Source organism: Chiloscyllium plagiosum, chromosome 29, assembly GCF_004010195.1.
Source record: "Chiloscyllium plagiosum isolate BGI_BamShark_2017 chromosome 29, ASM401019v2, whole genome shotgun sequence".
NCBI lineage: Eukaryota > Metazoa > Chordata > Chondrichthyes > Orectolobiformes > Hemiscylliidae > Chiloscyllium > Chiloscyllium plagiosum.
This window is the reverse complement of record NC_057738.1, coordinates 18,160,727-18,177,969: the sequence shown is the minus strand read 5'-3', so window position 1 is coordinate 18,177,969 and position 17,243 is coordinate 18,160,727. Positions and strand designations below refer to the sequence as shown.

At 42.9% G+C, this 17,243-nt stretch overlaps 1 protein-coding gene across 6 annotated transcripts in view; it reads right to left on the bottom strand.

Annotated features, from left to right (window-relative positions):
- Positions 1 to 17,243, bottom strand: part of LOC122564409 (uridine phosphorylase 1-like) — a 114,947-nt gene that overhangs the window by 26,194 nt on the left and 71,510 nt on the right. For all 6 annotated transcript variants that reach the window (XM_043719222.1, XM_043719225.1, XM_043719227.1 and 3 more), the window contains 2 exons: positions 15,775 to 15,889; positions 5,637 to 5,846 (listed from right to left, as the gene is read on the bottom strand). In XM_043719222.1, the coding sequence (XP_043575157.1) occupies positions 5,637 to 5,846; positions 15,775 to 15,889 (325 nt within the window). The remainder of the gene's footprint in view (positions 1 to 5,636; positions 5,847 to 15,774; positions 15,890 to 17,243) is intronic.

The window sequence follows — 17,243 nt, the reverse complement described above, 5'->3', positions numbered from 1 at the left end:
ACTTAAGATGTAACATGTATTGGTAATTGTGATCTAAAGTCGTATTATATTTCTACTTCACTTGTAAGTATAAATAAAAGCTTATTACTGGTAATTCATTTTTGTTTCTATTGTCTTTACCCGGTAATTACCATAATTTGTTGTGCTTTTTTCTTTATTCGTTTAGAGATCAACTGGGCTTCTGCTAATGATATGGTATGAATTTTAACGGACCCCTTAAATTTAATCTTAAAAAGTAGTCTAAAACATTCACCTATTACTTGATTATATACTGTACTATCCTAAAGGCTTGAAGTATAATGATAAAAGGAAAAGCATCTGGAAAAATCTTCAGCGCTTTAGGTCTGATTGAGGTCCTGTGTGAATGTTTGGATGACCCAATGTGGACTGACTGCATTCAGAAAAGCCAGGTTTATGTGTAACTGAATATTGTGCCCTATCACCAAGATGTATGGGCCATATTTTACACTCAAACTGCCATTCCCTCCTACATTTTTTGTTAAAGAAATCTGACAGAACTCTTATAGAATGGATACCTAGGGGAAGTCAAACCATATCTTTTTCTATAGCAGTAGTTGTTGTATTCTGTGATTTAGATGTTTTGACAGCTTCTGTGAAAGGGTAAGTGTGCAAGATAAATGTGAAGCTAGGATGCCAGGAGAATAGGATACCAAATGGGTAGTGTGCCAGGCGGTAGGGATTTGAATTAGAGTGTGGTGCTGCAAAAGCTCAGCAGGTCAGGCAGCATCCGAGGAGCAGGAAAATCAATGTTTCGGGCATAAGCCCTTCATCAGGATTGAGGCTTGTGGGCCGGGGGCGCTGAGAGATAAATGGGAGAGGGGAAGGGAGCTGAGAATGCAATAGGTAGATGTAGTGGTTGGGAAGGTGATAGGTCAGAGAGGAGGATGGAGCAGATAGACGATGGACAGGTCAAGAAGGCGGTGCTGAATTGGAGGCTTGGGACTTGGATAACATGGAGGGAGGGGAAATCAGGAAACAGGCAAAATCCACATTAATCCCGTGTGGTTGCAGGTCCCAAGGTGGAAGATGAGGCGTTCTTCCTCCAGGCATCAGGTGGTTAGGATTTGGCGATGGAGGAGGCCCAGGACCTGCGTGTCCTTGATGGAATGGGAGGGGGAGTTGAAAGTGTTCAGCCTCAGGCTAGCAATGTTGGTTGGTGTGGCTGTCCCAGAGATGTTCTCTGAAACGATCTGCAAGTTGGTGTCCTGTCTCTTCGAGTGCAACGGATATAGTAGATGGCATTTGTGGAGATGCAGGTAAATTTCTGTCAGATGTGGAAGGATCCTTTGGGGCCTTGGACAGAGGTGAGGGGGAGGTGTACGAGCAGGTTTTTTACTTCCTGCAGTGGCAGGGGAAGGTGCCAGGATTGGAGTGAGGGCTGGTGAGGGGGCGTGGATCTGACAAGGGAGTCACGAAGGAAATGGCCCCTCCGGAACACTGACAGGGGTGGGGCTGGAAATATGTCATTGCTGGGGTCTGTTTGTAGGTGGCGGAAGTGGCGGAGGATGATGCGAGGTATACGGAGATTGGTGGGAGAAGGTGAGGACCGGGGGGTTCTGCCCTTGTTGAATTGGGAGCTGCTCTGTGTGAGGCTGTCTGTGCCACAATGGTCAGACTGATTCTAATCTAAAAACGGACTTATAGAATCTTACATGAATTCATGCAGTTTTTCAGCAAAGTAAAATGTAATTCTGCAAGTACAAATTCACCCCACAAACTTATGTGTGTGTGTGTGTGTGTGTGTGTGTGTGTGGAGGAGGGTGTTATGAGTGTCTGCGAGAGTGTGTGTATATGTGTGAGTGTGAGTGTAAAGGGGTATAAGTCTGTGAGAGGGTGTGTGTGGAAGTGGAAGTGTGAGCATATGAGAAGGGTCTGAGAGAGAGTGTGTGTCTGTAGGAGTGTGTGTGTGTGTAGGAGTATCTGTGTGTGTACTGGAGTGTCTGATGTGTGCGTAGGAGTGTCTGTGTGTGTGCGTCTGACTGTGTGTGTGCATAGTGCATTGGGGTCACCTGTAGTGTGACATAAACCCAAGGTCCCAGTTGAGGCCCTCCCTATGTTCGGTACCCATGAGGATGGCCTTAACCGGGACCTTGGGTTCATGTCACAGTACAGGTGATCCCATTGCACTTTACACACACACATACACACACACACACCTTCTCTCATATGTTCACACATACACTCCCACACACATACAAACACTCTCTCATAGACACTCATAAAACACCCCCGCCCCCACACACACACCTACGTGCACACATACACACACAAGTTTGTGGTTTGCTCAAAAACTGCATGAATCCATGTAAGATTCTGTAAATCTGTTTTTTAGATTAGAATCAGTCTGACCATTGTGGCACAGACAGTCTCACACAGGGCACCTCATACCTTTAATGCATTATCTGGACTTACATGACACTAATTGTTAAAGTTCACTTGAGAATGTAACTTTTGTAAAATGTTTTGTGGTTTACATATAAAAGAACGAAAACCAACATGGTCATTCTAAAAGATGAGAGACTTAACAAACAATCCAGGTATTTTTCAATATATAATTTCAGTTACATCACACTGAAGGAGCAGCGCTCCAAAAGCTAATGCTTCCAATTAAACCTGTTGGACAATAACCTGGTGTTGTGTGATTTTTAACTTTGTTTCAACCTATTCACCTTATTCTAAGCAAATGATTTTGTACACAAAATGCAAAGTAACTCTTTACCACTTCTGTAACAAAAATGAATTAGTTACTCATTGTCAAATCTGTTCAATATCCACTTCATAGAAAGCAAAAACAGACACTGCAGCTGCTACTCTCCCATGACATTTAGATCTATGTCAATTTCCTCCAGCATTAATATACAGAAAGGTACCGCTGAACAACAGCAACACTAATATCAAAGCTATAAATGCACAATCAGAAATTGAATACTCTGCAATGAATAGCATACCACTTGGTCTCTCAAAAACCTCTACAAGCTTTAAATTAGAATTACTTTGTAATATCACTTACCTGGATCAATGAAGTGACGACAACATTAAGGACACTTGACACCATCCAAGCCAAGGCAATTTGTTTGACTGACATCTTTACTATCTGATTGATGCTCACTCCTCTAGCATCCAATAAGTACAGCATTTACCATTGACAATGTGCAGCAGACTGTCAAGGTTATCTGAACAGCATCACTCCCTTACCATTCCTACCACAAAAGCATGTAAAAGACATACGTCCTAGGATCATGACTATCTCCTCATAACGCACCATCCAGATTTGCAGTAATGTTCTGACGTGTTCAACATTAACACCAGGACTGCAGTGGTTCTAGGAGAAGCCTTAACCTATATTCACACAGCAGCAAGGATTAATGAACGCTTTCTGCCAATATCACCAATACCTTAAAAATAAAATTAACACAACCAAAAAGACCAACATTGAAATATCAGAAATCTTCAGCATGTTAGATTAATACTCTTTATACAAGTGAACAGCAACTCTCAGCATCTTTCTTTGTTGGTTATGTGGCCTAATGAAACAACTTTACAACATGGCAGGAGGCAGGCCAAACCTTTGTTCCTGTGTTAGCTCTTTTAAAACAAAAGTGATATTTAGTCCCATATACACAGCAGACCTCATCCTGAAGTACCTCTCTATCTCTCAAATTACTTAATGAAATTAGCTTTCATCATCATTTTACATTGAGCAATACAGATTCTGGCAACTCAGTGATGAAATTTCTCATCTCCTGTCTGGATCTTTTTCTCAATGAGTTGAAAGGGAAGACCGGAAGAGTTTCTTTAGAAATACAAATGGCGAATGAGAGGCCACTGGAAAATGAAGAAATAATAGTGGAGAACAAGGCAATGGCTGAGGAACAGAATAACTACTTCAGGTCAGTCTTCATGATGGAAGACACGAGTAATATGTCAAAAATTCAAGAGTGTGAGGGGACAGAACTGAGCATGGTGACCGTCGCCAAGGAGAAGCTGCTAGAAAAACTGAATGGCTTGAAGGTGGATAAATACCTGGACCAAATGGACTATACCCCAGAGTTCTAAGGGAGATAGCTGAAGAGATAACAGAGGCGTTAGTGGTGATTTTTCAGGAATCGCTAGAATCAGGAAGGGTCCCAGAGGACTGGAAAAATCACTAACGTGACACCTGTTTAAAAGGGTCCTCCTCAGGATGGCAGCTGGTGACAAGTGGGGTTCCGCAAAGCTCAGTGTTGGGACCACAACTTTTCACTTTATATGTTAACGATCTAGATGAAGGAACTGAGGGCATTCTGACTAAGTTTGCAGATGATACAAAGATAGGGAGAGGGCCAGGTAACATTAGAGAGGCAGGGAGGCTGCAGAAGGATTTGGACAGGTTAGGAGAGTGGGCAAAGAAGTGGCAGATGGAGTACAATGTGGGAAAGTGTAAGGTCATGCACTTTGGTAGGAAGAATAGAGGCATGGACTATTTTCTAAATGGGGAGAAAATTCAGAAGTGCAAAGGGAGTTCTAGTCCAGGATTCTCTGAAGGTAAACTTGCCAGTTGAGTCAGTAGTTAGGATGGCAAATGCAATGAGGACATTTATTTTTACTTGAATATAAAAGCAGGGATATACTTCTGAGGCTCTGTTCAGACCACATTTGGAGTTTTGTGCGCAGTGTTGGGCCCCATATCTCAGGAAGGATGTACCGGCCCTGGAGCATGTTCAGAGGAGGTTCACGAGAATGGTCCCAGGAATGAAAAGCTTAACCTATGAGAAATGTTTGAGGACTCTGGGTTTATACTTGATGGAGTTTAGATAGATGAGGGGGGGACCTAATTGAAACATACAGAATACTGAACGGCGTAGACAGAGTAGATGTTAGGAAGATGTCTCCATTAGTAGGAGAGACTAGAACCCGAGGGCACAGCCTTCAAGTAAAGAGAAAACTTTTAAAATGGAGATAAGGTGAAACTTCTTCAGCCAGAAAGTGGTGAATCTATGGAATTCATTGCCATCGAAGGCTGTGGAGGCCAGGTCATTTTGTATATTTAAGACTGAGATAGATAGGTGCTTGAGTATCAAGGGGATCAAGGGTTACGGGGAGAAAGCGGGAGAATGGGTTTGAGAATGTATCAGCCATGATTGAATGGCAGAGCAGACGCAATGGGCTGAATGGCCTAATTCCTGCCCTCTATGTCTAATGGTCTTATGATCTTATATCTCTAGTTATTGACCTCTTGCCAAAGTTCTGCAATTTCTTTCTGCTTGATCAAAACCTCTCAATATCCCGAAAGCTGCGATGAAATAAACCTTTGATTTCTTCTTCCAAAGGAGAAAAGTCCTAATTTTCCCAATTTCCTCTCATAACGGAGTCTCCTTGTCCCTGCTGGCATCCTAGTAATCCTCCTCTGAACTCTTTCCAAAGACTTCACTACTTTCCTGAAGTTTGACATACAGAATTCCCCATGATACTCCTACTGAGGCCTAACCAGTGAATTTGTGACCTGAGATTTATAAACTGATCATTCATATTCTCTGTCCATAAATAGGGTTCTGTCATTGAGACTCATCCAGACTGTTCCTTTCAAACAATAAACTGTGGTACATTCAAGGATACTTCATGAATATTTGGTCTACCTTCATAGAAATCAGAGGTGCACAGGGTTGTACCAATGATGGTGTCAAATTGGTTATTTTCTTTGCTGCAGATCAGTAGTTCCTGAGACAGATGTGCATTTAGTTCTGTGCAGTAAGCTGTGATCTTCCCCATTACATTCTGTTCAAAGTGTGGATGGAAGCAAGGATCGACTGAGACTTTGCTGATCACAACTGTGCCTGGCTTCAAGCCTGAGAAATGAGAAAAAGAGAACTCAAAATTGAAATCCAATAGAATGAATATTATTTATAAATAATGCAATGTCATATCTACCTGAGTCCAGGTCATTACTATATATTGAAAATATTGGTTCCAAAACTGAACTCTGGAAGATACACTGTTTAGTTTGTTTTATGTTGAAAAATTGCCATTCACCTCTTTGCTTTCTGTATGGTAGTCAATTTTAGATCCACACTTCCACTGTTACTTTAAACACATTGTCTTCTATGATGGTAAAATGTTCATTATGTGTCAATTTATCAAATATCTTTTAAAAATTGATGTTCATATGAACAAAATTCCTTCATCAACTACCTTAATGATTTCAGTATAGAACTCAGTAAAACTTGTCAGATGTAATTTACATTTAATATAGCTAAACTGGTTGTCATTCACTAATTCATGCTTTTCCAAGTAACATGTAATTTTGTTCCAAATTATGAATCTCTTTTCTTTAGTGTCGATCTGAGGCTAATTGGTCTGCAGTCACTGGGTTTACCTCTGCCACTACTTTTTGTATAAAGATGCAACACTCGTAACCACAGAGTCATGGAGTTGTGCAGCAGAGAAACACACTCTTTGGTTCAAATTTTCCGTGCCGACCAGATATCCTAAATTAAACTAGTCCCATTTGCCAATATTTGGCCCATATCCCTCTTAAACCCTTCCTATTCATGTCCCCATCCAGGTGCCTTTTGAAAATTGTAATTGTACCAGCCTCCACCACTTCCTCTGTCAGCACATTCCATACACACACCACCCTCTGTGTGAAAAAATTGCCCCTCAGGTCTCTTTCAAGTCTTTCCCCTCTCACCTTAAACCTATGCCCTCTAGTTTTGGAATCCTTCACCCTGTGAAAAAGACCTTGGCTATCCACCCTATCCATGCCCTCATGATTTTATAAACCTCTGTAAGGTCTCCGAAGTTCCAGGGAAAATAGCCTCAGTCTATTCCGCCTCTCCCTATAGCTCAAACACTTCAATCCCAGCACCATCCTCGTTTATCTTTTCTGAACCCTTTCAAGTTTAACAACGTTGAGAACAGAATTGAACACAGTATTCCAAAAGTGGCTTAACCGATGTGCTGTACAGCCGCAACTTGACCTCCCAACTCCTATATTCAATGCTCTGACCAATGAAGGCAAGCATACCAAAAGTGCTTTTCACTACCCTGTCTACTTGTGAATCAACCTTCAAGGAACTATGGTACTGCACCTCTAGGTTTCTTTAACAACATTCCCCAGGACCCTACCATAAACTGTATAAGTTCTGCCCTGAATTATATTACCAAAATGCAACATCTCACAATTATCTAAATTAAACTCCATCTGCCACACCTCGGCCCATCTGGTCAAGGTCCCATTGTACTCTGAGATAACCTTCTCCACTATGCACTAAGCCACCAATTTTGGTGTCATCTGCAAACCTATTAACCATTCGATGGAGGATTGAAAAAACTTGTGGCTGTAAGAGCTGATCCTTTTTTGAAGTATTTTAGGTGTTGGAGGTAATTTCCTTGAATTCCAGGAGCAGCTGTCACGTTGTATTGGAACTTTGGGGAAAAAAGATCAAAACAACTACCTTTTAAAAGGAGGAAGACAGACAAAAGGCAGCGACCACATGATCAGTAAGGGAGAGTGAGAAAGAGCCTACACTGCCAACTGACACAGCAGTGAATCTGCATAATTACTGCCTTGCTGTTTATGTTCATGTATCTCTGGACATTGGAATGCATCTCAGAAAAATTAACAATCAGCAAAATTCACAACTGACTTGGAGGATCCAGTGTGGGCAAGCTCACAGCACAGGAACAGACAAGTGCATAGTTTTTAATGTGTAACCTTGCAGTAAGTCTACAATATTCAGTAGAGTGGGTTCTTTCTTGATTATTTGTCTTATTGAAATCTGTCTCTTGATTAAATTTTAAAAATATAAACCCATAAGTATTAAGTTAGCCTGGATCAGTGTTTTTTTTTAGAGCAATAAGACGGTGCTATTTTCTGGGTCTGCAGATTGTCAGAGAGCAAAGATGGCCTTGAGTAAAGTGATATGCTCTTCCTGGCGGATGTGGGAGTTTAGTGAGAGTTTTCATGTTACTGATGATTATGTCTGCAGGAAGTGCAAATCCTATTAGATCTCATGGATCAGTTGGAGGGGCAGTTAGAGGCAATGAGGAATGTACAAGAGCAAAGGGGTGTGATGGATGACAGTTATAGGAAGGGAGAAAAGCCACAGATACAGTCAGGCAGCTGGGTTACCTCCAGGAAAGGTAAAAGAGGGAGGCAGGTAGTGTAAGGTCTTCTGCAGCTATCTCCATTTCAAACAAGTATGCTGTTTTGAAAAACATATGGGGTGATGGACTTTCAAGGGAACGTAGCACAAACAGCTAGGTTTCTGGTATTGAGACTGGCTCTAATGTAATAAGGGGTATGTCAGGTTCCAAGCGATCGATTATGTTAGGGGGCGTTCGAGTCAGAGGCACAGACAGATGTTTCTGTGGCCAGCATGAACAATCAGAATGGTGTATTGCCAGGATCTCAGAGAGGATGCAGAATGTTCTCACGGGGGAGAGGGGTTAGCAGGAGGTCATTGTCCACATTGGAACCAATGACATTGGAAGGGAAAAGGTTGAGATTCTGAAGGGAGATTACAGAAAGTTAGGTAGAATTTTAAAAAGGAGGTCCTCAAGGGTAGTAATATCTGGATTACTCCCAGTGCTGCGAGCTAGTGTGGGCAGGAATAGGAGGATAGAGCAGATGAATGCATGGCTGAGGAGCTGGTGTATGGGAGAAGGATTCACATTTTTGGATCATTGGAATCTCTTTTGGGGTAGAAGTGACCTGTACAAGAAGGACGGATTGTACCTAAATTGGAAGGGGGCTAATATACTGGCAGATAAATTGGCTAGAGCTGCTCGGGAGGATTTAAACTAGTAAGGTGGAGGAGTGGGACCCAGGGAAATAGTAAGAAAAGAGATCAATTTGAGACTGGTACAGTTGGGAAAAGGAGCAAGTCAAAAAGTCAGGGCAGGCAGAAACAAAGCAGAGAACAAAGTAGGACTGAAAATTAAATTGCATTTCCTTCAATGCGAGAGGCCAAACAGGGTAGGCAGATGAACTCAGGCTATGGCTAGGAACATCGGACTGGGATATCATAACAATTACAGAAACATGCTCAGGGATGGACAGGGGACTGGCAGCTTAATTTCCAGGATACAAATGCTATAGGAAACATAGAAAGCCGGGCAAGAGAGGAGTGGGTGTGGTGTTTTTGATAAGGGATAGCATTACAGCTGTACTGAGGGAAGATATTCCTGGGAATACATCCAGGGAAGTTATTTGGGTGGAATCGAGGAATAAGAAAGGGATGATCACCTTATTGGGATTGTATTACGGACCCCCTAATAGTCAGCGGGAAATTGAGAAACAAATTTGTAAGGAAGTTTCAGTTATCTGTAAGAATAATCGGGTGGTTATGGGAGAGGATTTTTACTTTCCAAACATAGACTGCGACTGCAATAGTGTTAAGGGTTTAGATGGAGAGGAATTTGTTAAGTGTGTACAAGAAAATTTTCCGATGCAGTATGTGGATGTACCTAATAGAGAAGGTGCAAAACTTGACCTACTCTTGGGAAACAAGGCCGGGCAGGTGACTGAGGTGTCAGTGAGGGAGCATTTTGGGGACAGCGACTATAATTCTATTAGTTTTAAAGTAATTATGGAAAAGAATAGACCAGATCTAAAAGTTAAAGTTTTAATTTGGAGGAAGGCTAATTTTCACATTATTAGCAAGAACTTTCAAAAGCTGATTGGGTGCAGATATTCACGGGTAGAGGGATGGCTGGAAAATGGGAAGCCTTCAGAAATGAGATAACGTGAGTCCAGAGAAAGTATATTCCTGTTAGGGTGAAAGGAAAGGCTGGTAAGTGTAGTGAAAGCTGGATGACTAAAGAAATTGACGTATTGGTTAAGAAAAAGAAGTAAACATATGCCAGGTATATACAGGAAAGATCGAGTGAATCCTTAAATGAGTATAAAGGCAGTAGGAGTATACTTAAGAGAGAAATCATGAGGGCAAAAAGGGGACATGACATAGCTTTGGCAAATAGAGTTCAGGAAAATCCAAAGGTATTATACAAATACATTAGAGACAAAAGGGTAATTAGAGAGAGAATAGGGCCCCTCAAAGATCAGCAAGGCAGCCTATGTATGGAGCTATGTATGAGTATTTTGTATCAATGTTTACTGTGGAGAAGGACTTAGAAGACATAGAATGTGTGGAAATGGATGGTATCATCTTGAAAGATGTCCATATTACAGAGGAGGAGGTGCTGGATGTGTTGAAATGCATAAAGGTGGATAGATCCCCAGGACTTGATCAGATGTACCTTAGAACTCTGTGGGAAGGTAGGGAAATGATTGCTGGGCCTCTTGCTGACACATTTGTATCATCGATTGTCAGAGGTGAGGTGCCGGAAGACTGGAGGTTGGCAAACGTGGTGCCACTGTTTAGGAAAGGTGGTAAGGACAGGCCAGGGAACTATAGACCAGTGAGCCTGACGTCGGTGGTGGGAAAGTTGTTGGAGGGACAGGATGTACATGTATTTGGAAAGGCAAGGACTGATTAGGGATAGTCAACATGGAATTGTGTATGGGAAATCTTGTCTCACAAACGTGATTGAGTTTTTTAAAAAAAGTTACAAAGAGGACTGATAAGGGCAGAGCCATAGGCGTGATCTATATGGACTTCAGTAATGCTTTCAACAAGGTTCCTCATGGGAGACTGATTAGCAAGGTTGATCTCATGGAATACAGGGAGAACTAGCCATTTGGATACAGAACTGGCTCAAAGGTAGAAGACAGAGGGTGGTGGTGGAGGGTTGTTTTTCAGACCGGAGGCCTGTGACCAGTGCTGGGTCCACTGCTTTTTATCATTTGTATAAATGATTTGGATGTGAACACAGGAGATATATTTCGTACGTTTACTGATAACACCAAAATTAGAGGTGTAATGGATAGCAAAGAAGGTTACCTCAGAGTACAATGGGATCTTGATCAAATGGGCCAGTGGGCTGAGAAGTGGCAGATGGAATTTAATTTGCATAAAAGCAAATCAGAGCAGGAGTTATACACCTAATGGTAAGGTCCTAGGGAGTGTTGCTGAACAAAGAGACCTAGGAGTGCAGGTTCATAGCTCCTTAAAAGTGGGGTCGCAGGTAGATAGGATAGTGGAGAAGGCGTTTAGTATGCTTTCCTTTATTGGTCAGAGCATTGAGTACAGGAGTTGGGAGGTCACGTTGTGGCTGTACAGGACATTGGCTAGGCCAGTTTTGGAATATTGCGTGCAATTCTGGTCTCCTTCCTAGCAGAAGGATGGTGTGAAACTTCAAAGAGTTCAAAAAAGATTTACAAAGATGTTGCCAGGGTTGGAGGATTTGAGGTTTTCGGAGAGGCTGAATAGTCTGGGGCTGTTTTGCCTGGAGTAACAGAGAAAAGGGGTGACTTTATATAGGTTTATAGAATCATGAGAGCCATGGATAGAATAAATAGACAAGTTCTTTTCCCTGGGGTGAGGGATATCAAAACTAGAGGGCATAGATTTAGGGTGAGAGGGGAAAGATATAAAAGGGACCTAAGGTGTAACTTTTTCACACAGAGGGTGGTACGTATATGGAATGAGCTGCCAGAGGAAATGGCGGAGGCTGGTACAATTACAACATTTAAAAGGCATATGAATGGGAATATGAATAGGAAAGATTTAGAGGGATATGGGCTAAAGGCTGGCAAATGGGACTAGATTTGATTAGGATATCTGGTCAGCATGGATGAGCTGGATTGAAGAGTTTGTTTCTGTGCTGTACATCTCTATGACTCTATGACACTATCCCTCAAATTCACATCCAAATCATTTATATAACTGACAAAAGCAGTGGAGCTTGTATCCATCCAATGGGCATTGGCCTCCAAAAAAATAACCCTCCACCAATCCTCTGTCTCCTACATTTAAGCCAATTTTATATCCAAACGGCTAGCTCTCCATGGATTCAATGTGATCTCTCCTTGCTAACCAGTCTACCATGCTGTACCTTGTCGAATGCCTTGCCGAAGTCCTATAGACAACGTCGACTGCTCTGCGCTCATCAAGCATCTTTGTCACTTCTTTAAAAAGCTCAATCAGGTTAATGAGATACCACTTCACATGCACAAAGCCATGCTGACTATCCTTAATCAGACTTTGCCTTTCCAAATTCATGTAAATCCTGTCTCTCAGATTCCCCTCCAACAACTTACCCACTACTGACATCAGGCTCAGCGGTCTATTGTTCCCTGTTTTTTTCTTATCCCCTTTCATAAATAATGGAAGCACATTAGCCACCCTCCAGTCTTCTGGCAACTTAACCGTGGCTATCTATAATACAAATATCTTAGTAAAGGGCCCAGCAATCACTTCCCTAGCTTCCCATAGAGTTCTGGGATACACCTGATCAGGTCACGTTGATTGTATATTAAAATCGTTCATGTCAGCTTTGAGTAATCAGCAATCCAGATCACAGCATTCCTGATTATGAATCACTTATCATTACAACCTAACCTAAACGTGTATTGACTCAGTTTATGTGGAACACTATGTACAGAGGACACAAGTTTAGTTTATGTTGTGTTGATAAGTAACTCACACTCAGGAATGCAGTGTTCTGAATTGCTGATTACTCTGAGCTGACATGGAGAATTTTAATATACAATCTATTCCAGCACTGTACGGCAGCGACATTACTGTATTTCAAAATCAGACAGATTTAATCAACATAGACATCTAGCAACATGTTTTGAAATCCATTTTTTATCAAAAGTGTGATGTTGACATTTTAGATGTTAGGGTGACAGACAAAAACAGAATTGAAAAATTCAAACGATTAGATTTTCATAACAATGCCAGAAATCTGTGTAAATACATGGTTTATACACAAAACCAATGGAGGATTATAGCTAGAAACAGACTATCCGACTCAAGAGTGCATTGGTGCTTTTTTGCCCCCTCTAATCTCATTCTCATATTTCATTTCCATACCTTTTCATATTCTTTTTACAAGCCATCATTTAATTCTCTCAAAAGTTCTTATGGATTCTGCAACATTTTGTGGCAGCCCCTTACCACTGACACTTTGGTCAATGTTCATCATGGAAAAATTCAAATTCATTTCGTTGTAGCCACAAGAATGCACTCATGCAAGTGTAAAATGCAATAGCTAGGTATGAACATTGATTTACTGTCACTTAAATTTTACAGGGAATTATACAGTACAATGAAAAGCTTCAACTGTTACCACAATCCATGCCATTTCGAATAGTTTAAGAAGGAAAAGATATAACTGAGAATCTATCTTCATTCCGTTGACTTCACCATGAGTCCTGAGTCAGCTCACCAGCAAGACCTGTGCCACCATCGCTCCTCCATTGCCAGCTCCAGAACCACCAACACAGGAGCCACCACTCTTTAGGTGCCATCTTTTCACTGCTGGGCCCAATTGCCAATGCCACTGTCGAGTCACGTGCTGAACCCACAATTCCCCTGCAACATGAGTCCCTGGATCTGCTGCCACCTCACCTACAACCAGGAATCCCCACTCTGGGCCTACTGCAACTAGGAGTCCCTGCTCTGGAACTACTGCACCCAGGAGTCCCTGCTCTGGGCCTCCTACAACCAGGTGTCCTTGACTCCACTGCCTAAGCCATGAGTCCCTGATCTGGACCTTCTGCACCCAGCAGTCCCTGCTCTGGGCCTCCTACAACCAGGAGTCCTTGACTCCACTGCCTAAGCCAGGAGTCCATGACCTGGACCTACTGCAACCAGGAGTCCCTGCTCTGGGTCTACTGCAACCAGGAATTGCTTCTCTGGGACTACTGCAACCAGGAGTCCCTGCTCTGGGTCTACTGCAACCAGGAGTCCCTGCTCTGGGTCTACTGCAACCAGAAGTCCCTGCTCTGGGTCTACTGCAACCAGGGGTCCCTGTTCTGGGCCTACTGCAACCAGGAGTCGCTGCTCTGGGCCTACTGCACCCAGGAGTCCCTGCTCTGGGCCTACTGCACCCAGAAGTCCCTGCTCTGGGCCTACTGCAACCAGGAGTCACTGCTCTGGGCCTACTGCAACCAAGAGTCCCAGCTCTGGGCTTGATGCAGCCAGGAGTCCCTGCTCTAGGACTACCACAACCAGGAGTCCCTGCTCTGGGAGTACTGTAACCAGGAGTACTGTAACCAGGAGTCACTGCTCTGGGCCTATTGCAACCAGGAGTCACTGCTCTGGCCCTACTGCAACCAGGAGTCCCTGCTCTGGGCTTGATGCAGCCAGGAGTCCCTGCTCTGGGACTACCACAACCAGGAGTCCCTGCTCTGGGAGTACTGTAACCAGGAGTCCCTGCTCTGGGCCTACTGCAACCAGGAGTCACTGCTCTGGGCCTACTGCAACCAGGAGTCCCTGCTCTGGGTCTACTGCAACCAGGAGTACTGTAACCAGGAGTCACTGCTCTGGGCCTACTGCAACCAGGAGTCCCTGCTCTGGGCTTGATGCAGCCAGGAGTCCCTGCTCTGGGACTACCACAACCAGGAGTCCCTGCTCTGGGAGTACTGTAACCAGGAGTCACTGCTCTGGGCCTACTGCAACCAGGAGTCACTGCTCTGGGTCTACTGCAACCAGGAGTCCCTGCTCTGGGCTTGATGCAACCAGGAGTCCCTGCTCTGGGATTACCACAACCAGGAATCACTGCTCTGGGCCTACTGCAACCAGGAGTCCTTATCACAGCTGCCCAAGCCAAAAGTCCCAGTTGTGGGCTTACTGCAGATAAACATAGATAAGCTATGTATTCCTTATATATGTGCATTTATCTTCCAGTAATGTTTGGTAAACTGCCTCAGCAATGAATTGGGTGCTGTAGTTGTTATTTCATCTTCTCGATGTATCCCAGTCTGGAAATGCCACATGGCATTCTTTGCTGTGCACACTATACTTGGCCATTCACTTCATTTTCCTTAATCTCATTGTCTTTTCTGTTCAATTATTAGTGCACATTAGTCTTAACTAAATCATGTGCAATCTGGCAAGGAGAAGGTAAGTGATATGCTCATTTGGAGGGCAGGCACAGACATGAAGGCCTGAATCGGCCCTTTTTCTATTGGAACATGTCTGTGGTACAAGTGCATCCTCCAACTTTGTAGGTAACTGAGTTCATTGTCCACCCTGATCATGACTGCTCTTTGTTTTCATCAATGAATAATGATTTTCTGTTCAAATTAGAATTTCAAGTTCCTGGCATCTCTGACATCATGACTGTGCTACTGCATCGACCTATAATGGATCATGCCCAGCTGTTGCGACTATGACATATTACTTTAGATTTAAGGCAACTTTGTTCCAGCTCATCTTCTCTCACAGCCACTCGCTGTAGTGTTTACATCTAATCCTACTAATTCTTTACCTTAATTTTCAACAGTGTGATTCCTGACCAGAAATTGTCTCACCTGTGCAGAAGTCTATTTTTCTACCCTCTCTGAATTTAGTGACTTCCAACTTTGTCACAGTTTTTTGCTTTGCAATAAACACTAATGAATCTCCTGTTTCCTCATTCCATGAAAATACCTCTGGGAGTTTGATCTCCAATAAAGTCATCTCAGTCCTTCCAGACTGTATGGCTGCTCTTTCTTTAGAGATCGGTGTTGTCCAATCTGAGGGTCACAGATTAGGCAAGGGGAGAAGTTTAGAAGGACTGTCCTTCATGGTAACCTCAGCTAGTGCAAGAATTGAACCTATGCATCACTCGACATCACAAACCAGCCATCCAACCAGGTGAGCTAACTGACCCCCCCCCCGCCCCCCCCCCCCACCCCACCCACCTGCCAGGATACTGTACCTATTCCACCTGAGGTTCCAATACGAAAGGCAACAACATCAGTGCACTTGGCATGATACAGCAACTTGAAGAGCTCATGTAACATGATTGAGATTGAGGGAATTCCCATGCCATGCTGAAAAAGAACAGAAATTCACAAGTTATATATGTTTTCTTCATACTTAGACAATTTACAGCCTCTGTCCATTATCAGAAATTTCAGAAATGTGTATGACTTACAGGATTTGTATTTGTATCTTTACTGTAGTAAATATCTCAAAACAAAATTGGAATTGAGCTGCAGGACAAGTAGAAGGGGAAGAGATTACAGGCATGATTGAAAAAGTTAGATTCTTTATTAGTCTGCTTGAGTCTCTGAATAACATTAAAGACTATCACCAAATAAGTCACCAACCAAATTACTAAGAAATCCATATAGTTTATGTAAGCAAACTCGCTCTCCGTAGGGCCACATTACACTTAGCCAAGTACCAAGAGCTTGGTACAACGTGGCAACAGTCATGTTTTAGGGACTTGAAAGCACAGAAAATGGTACTAGTAGGCTCACCAGATAAAGCATCACACCAAGAGATTGGATGCTAGTTGCCTTTCCAGAACTACCATATCTATTAGGGCATTGTTTTGTAATACAAGCTGAAATGGAGGAGCATCAATTCCAAGCCTTTCGGATTCCATCACTACATGAGGCTGGCTATCATTCATTAACAAAAGGACAGTATCAGTATAGCACAGGAACAGCCCTTCAGCTGACCAAGACATGATGCCTTTCTAACTAAAAACATAGTCTGTATTCCTCTATTCTCTGCCTTTTCATATATCTGTCAAGATGCCTCTTAAATGTTGCTGGTTTATCCCCCTCCATCCCCTTATGGCAGCACACTCCATGCACTCTGTGTAAAAAAAAACCTTGCCTCTCCCATCTTCTTTAAACGTACTGTCTTTTACATTAAACTTATGTCCAGTAATAATTGACATTTCTGCCCTGAGAAAATGATTCTGTCCTATCCCTATCTCTCATAATGTTGTAAACATCTCTCAGGCACTCCTCATTCTTTGTCATTAAACTGCTTGGGAGCCTCCAGTGAAGTGCTTCTGTGATGTTTCCTCCGGCATTTATAGTGATTTGTCTCTGCCGCTTCCGGTTGTCAGTTCCAGCTGTCTGCTGCAGTGGCCGGTATATTGGGTCCAGGTTGATGTGCTTATTGATTGAATCTGTGGATGAGTGCCATGCCTCTAGGAATTCCCTGGCTGTTCTCTGTTTGGCTTATCCTATAATAGTAGTGTTGTTCCATGTTGCTTGTCATCTGAGTGTGTGGCTACTAAAGATAGCTGGTCATGTCGTTTCATGGCTAGTTGGTGTTCATGGATGCGGACCGTTAGCTGTCTTCCTGTTTGTCCTATGTAGTGTTTTTTGCAGTCCTTGCATGGGATTTTGTACACTACATTGGTTTTGCTCATGCTGGGTATCG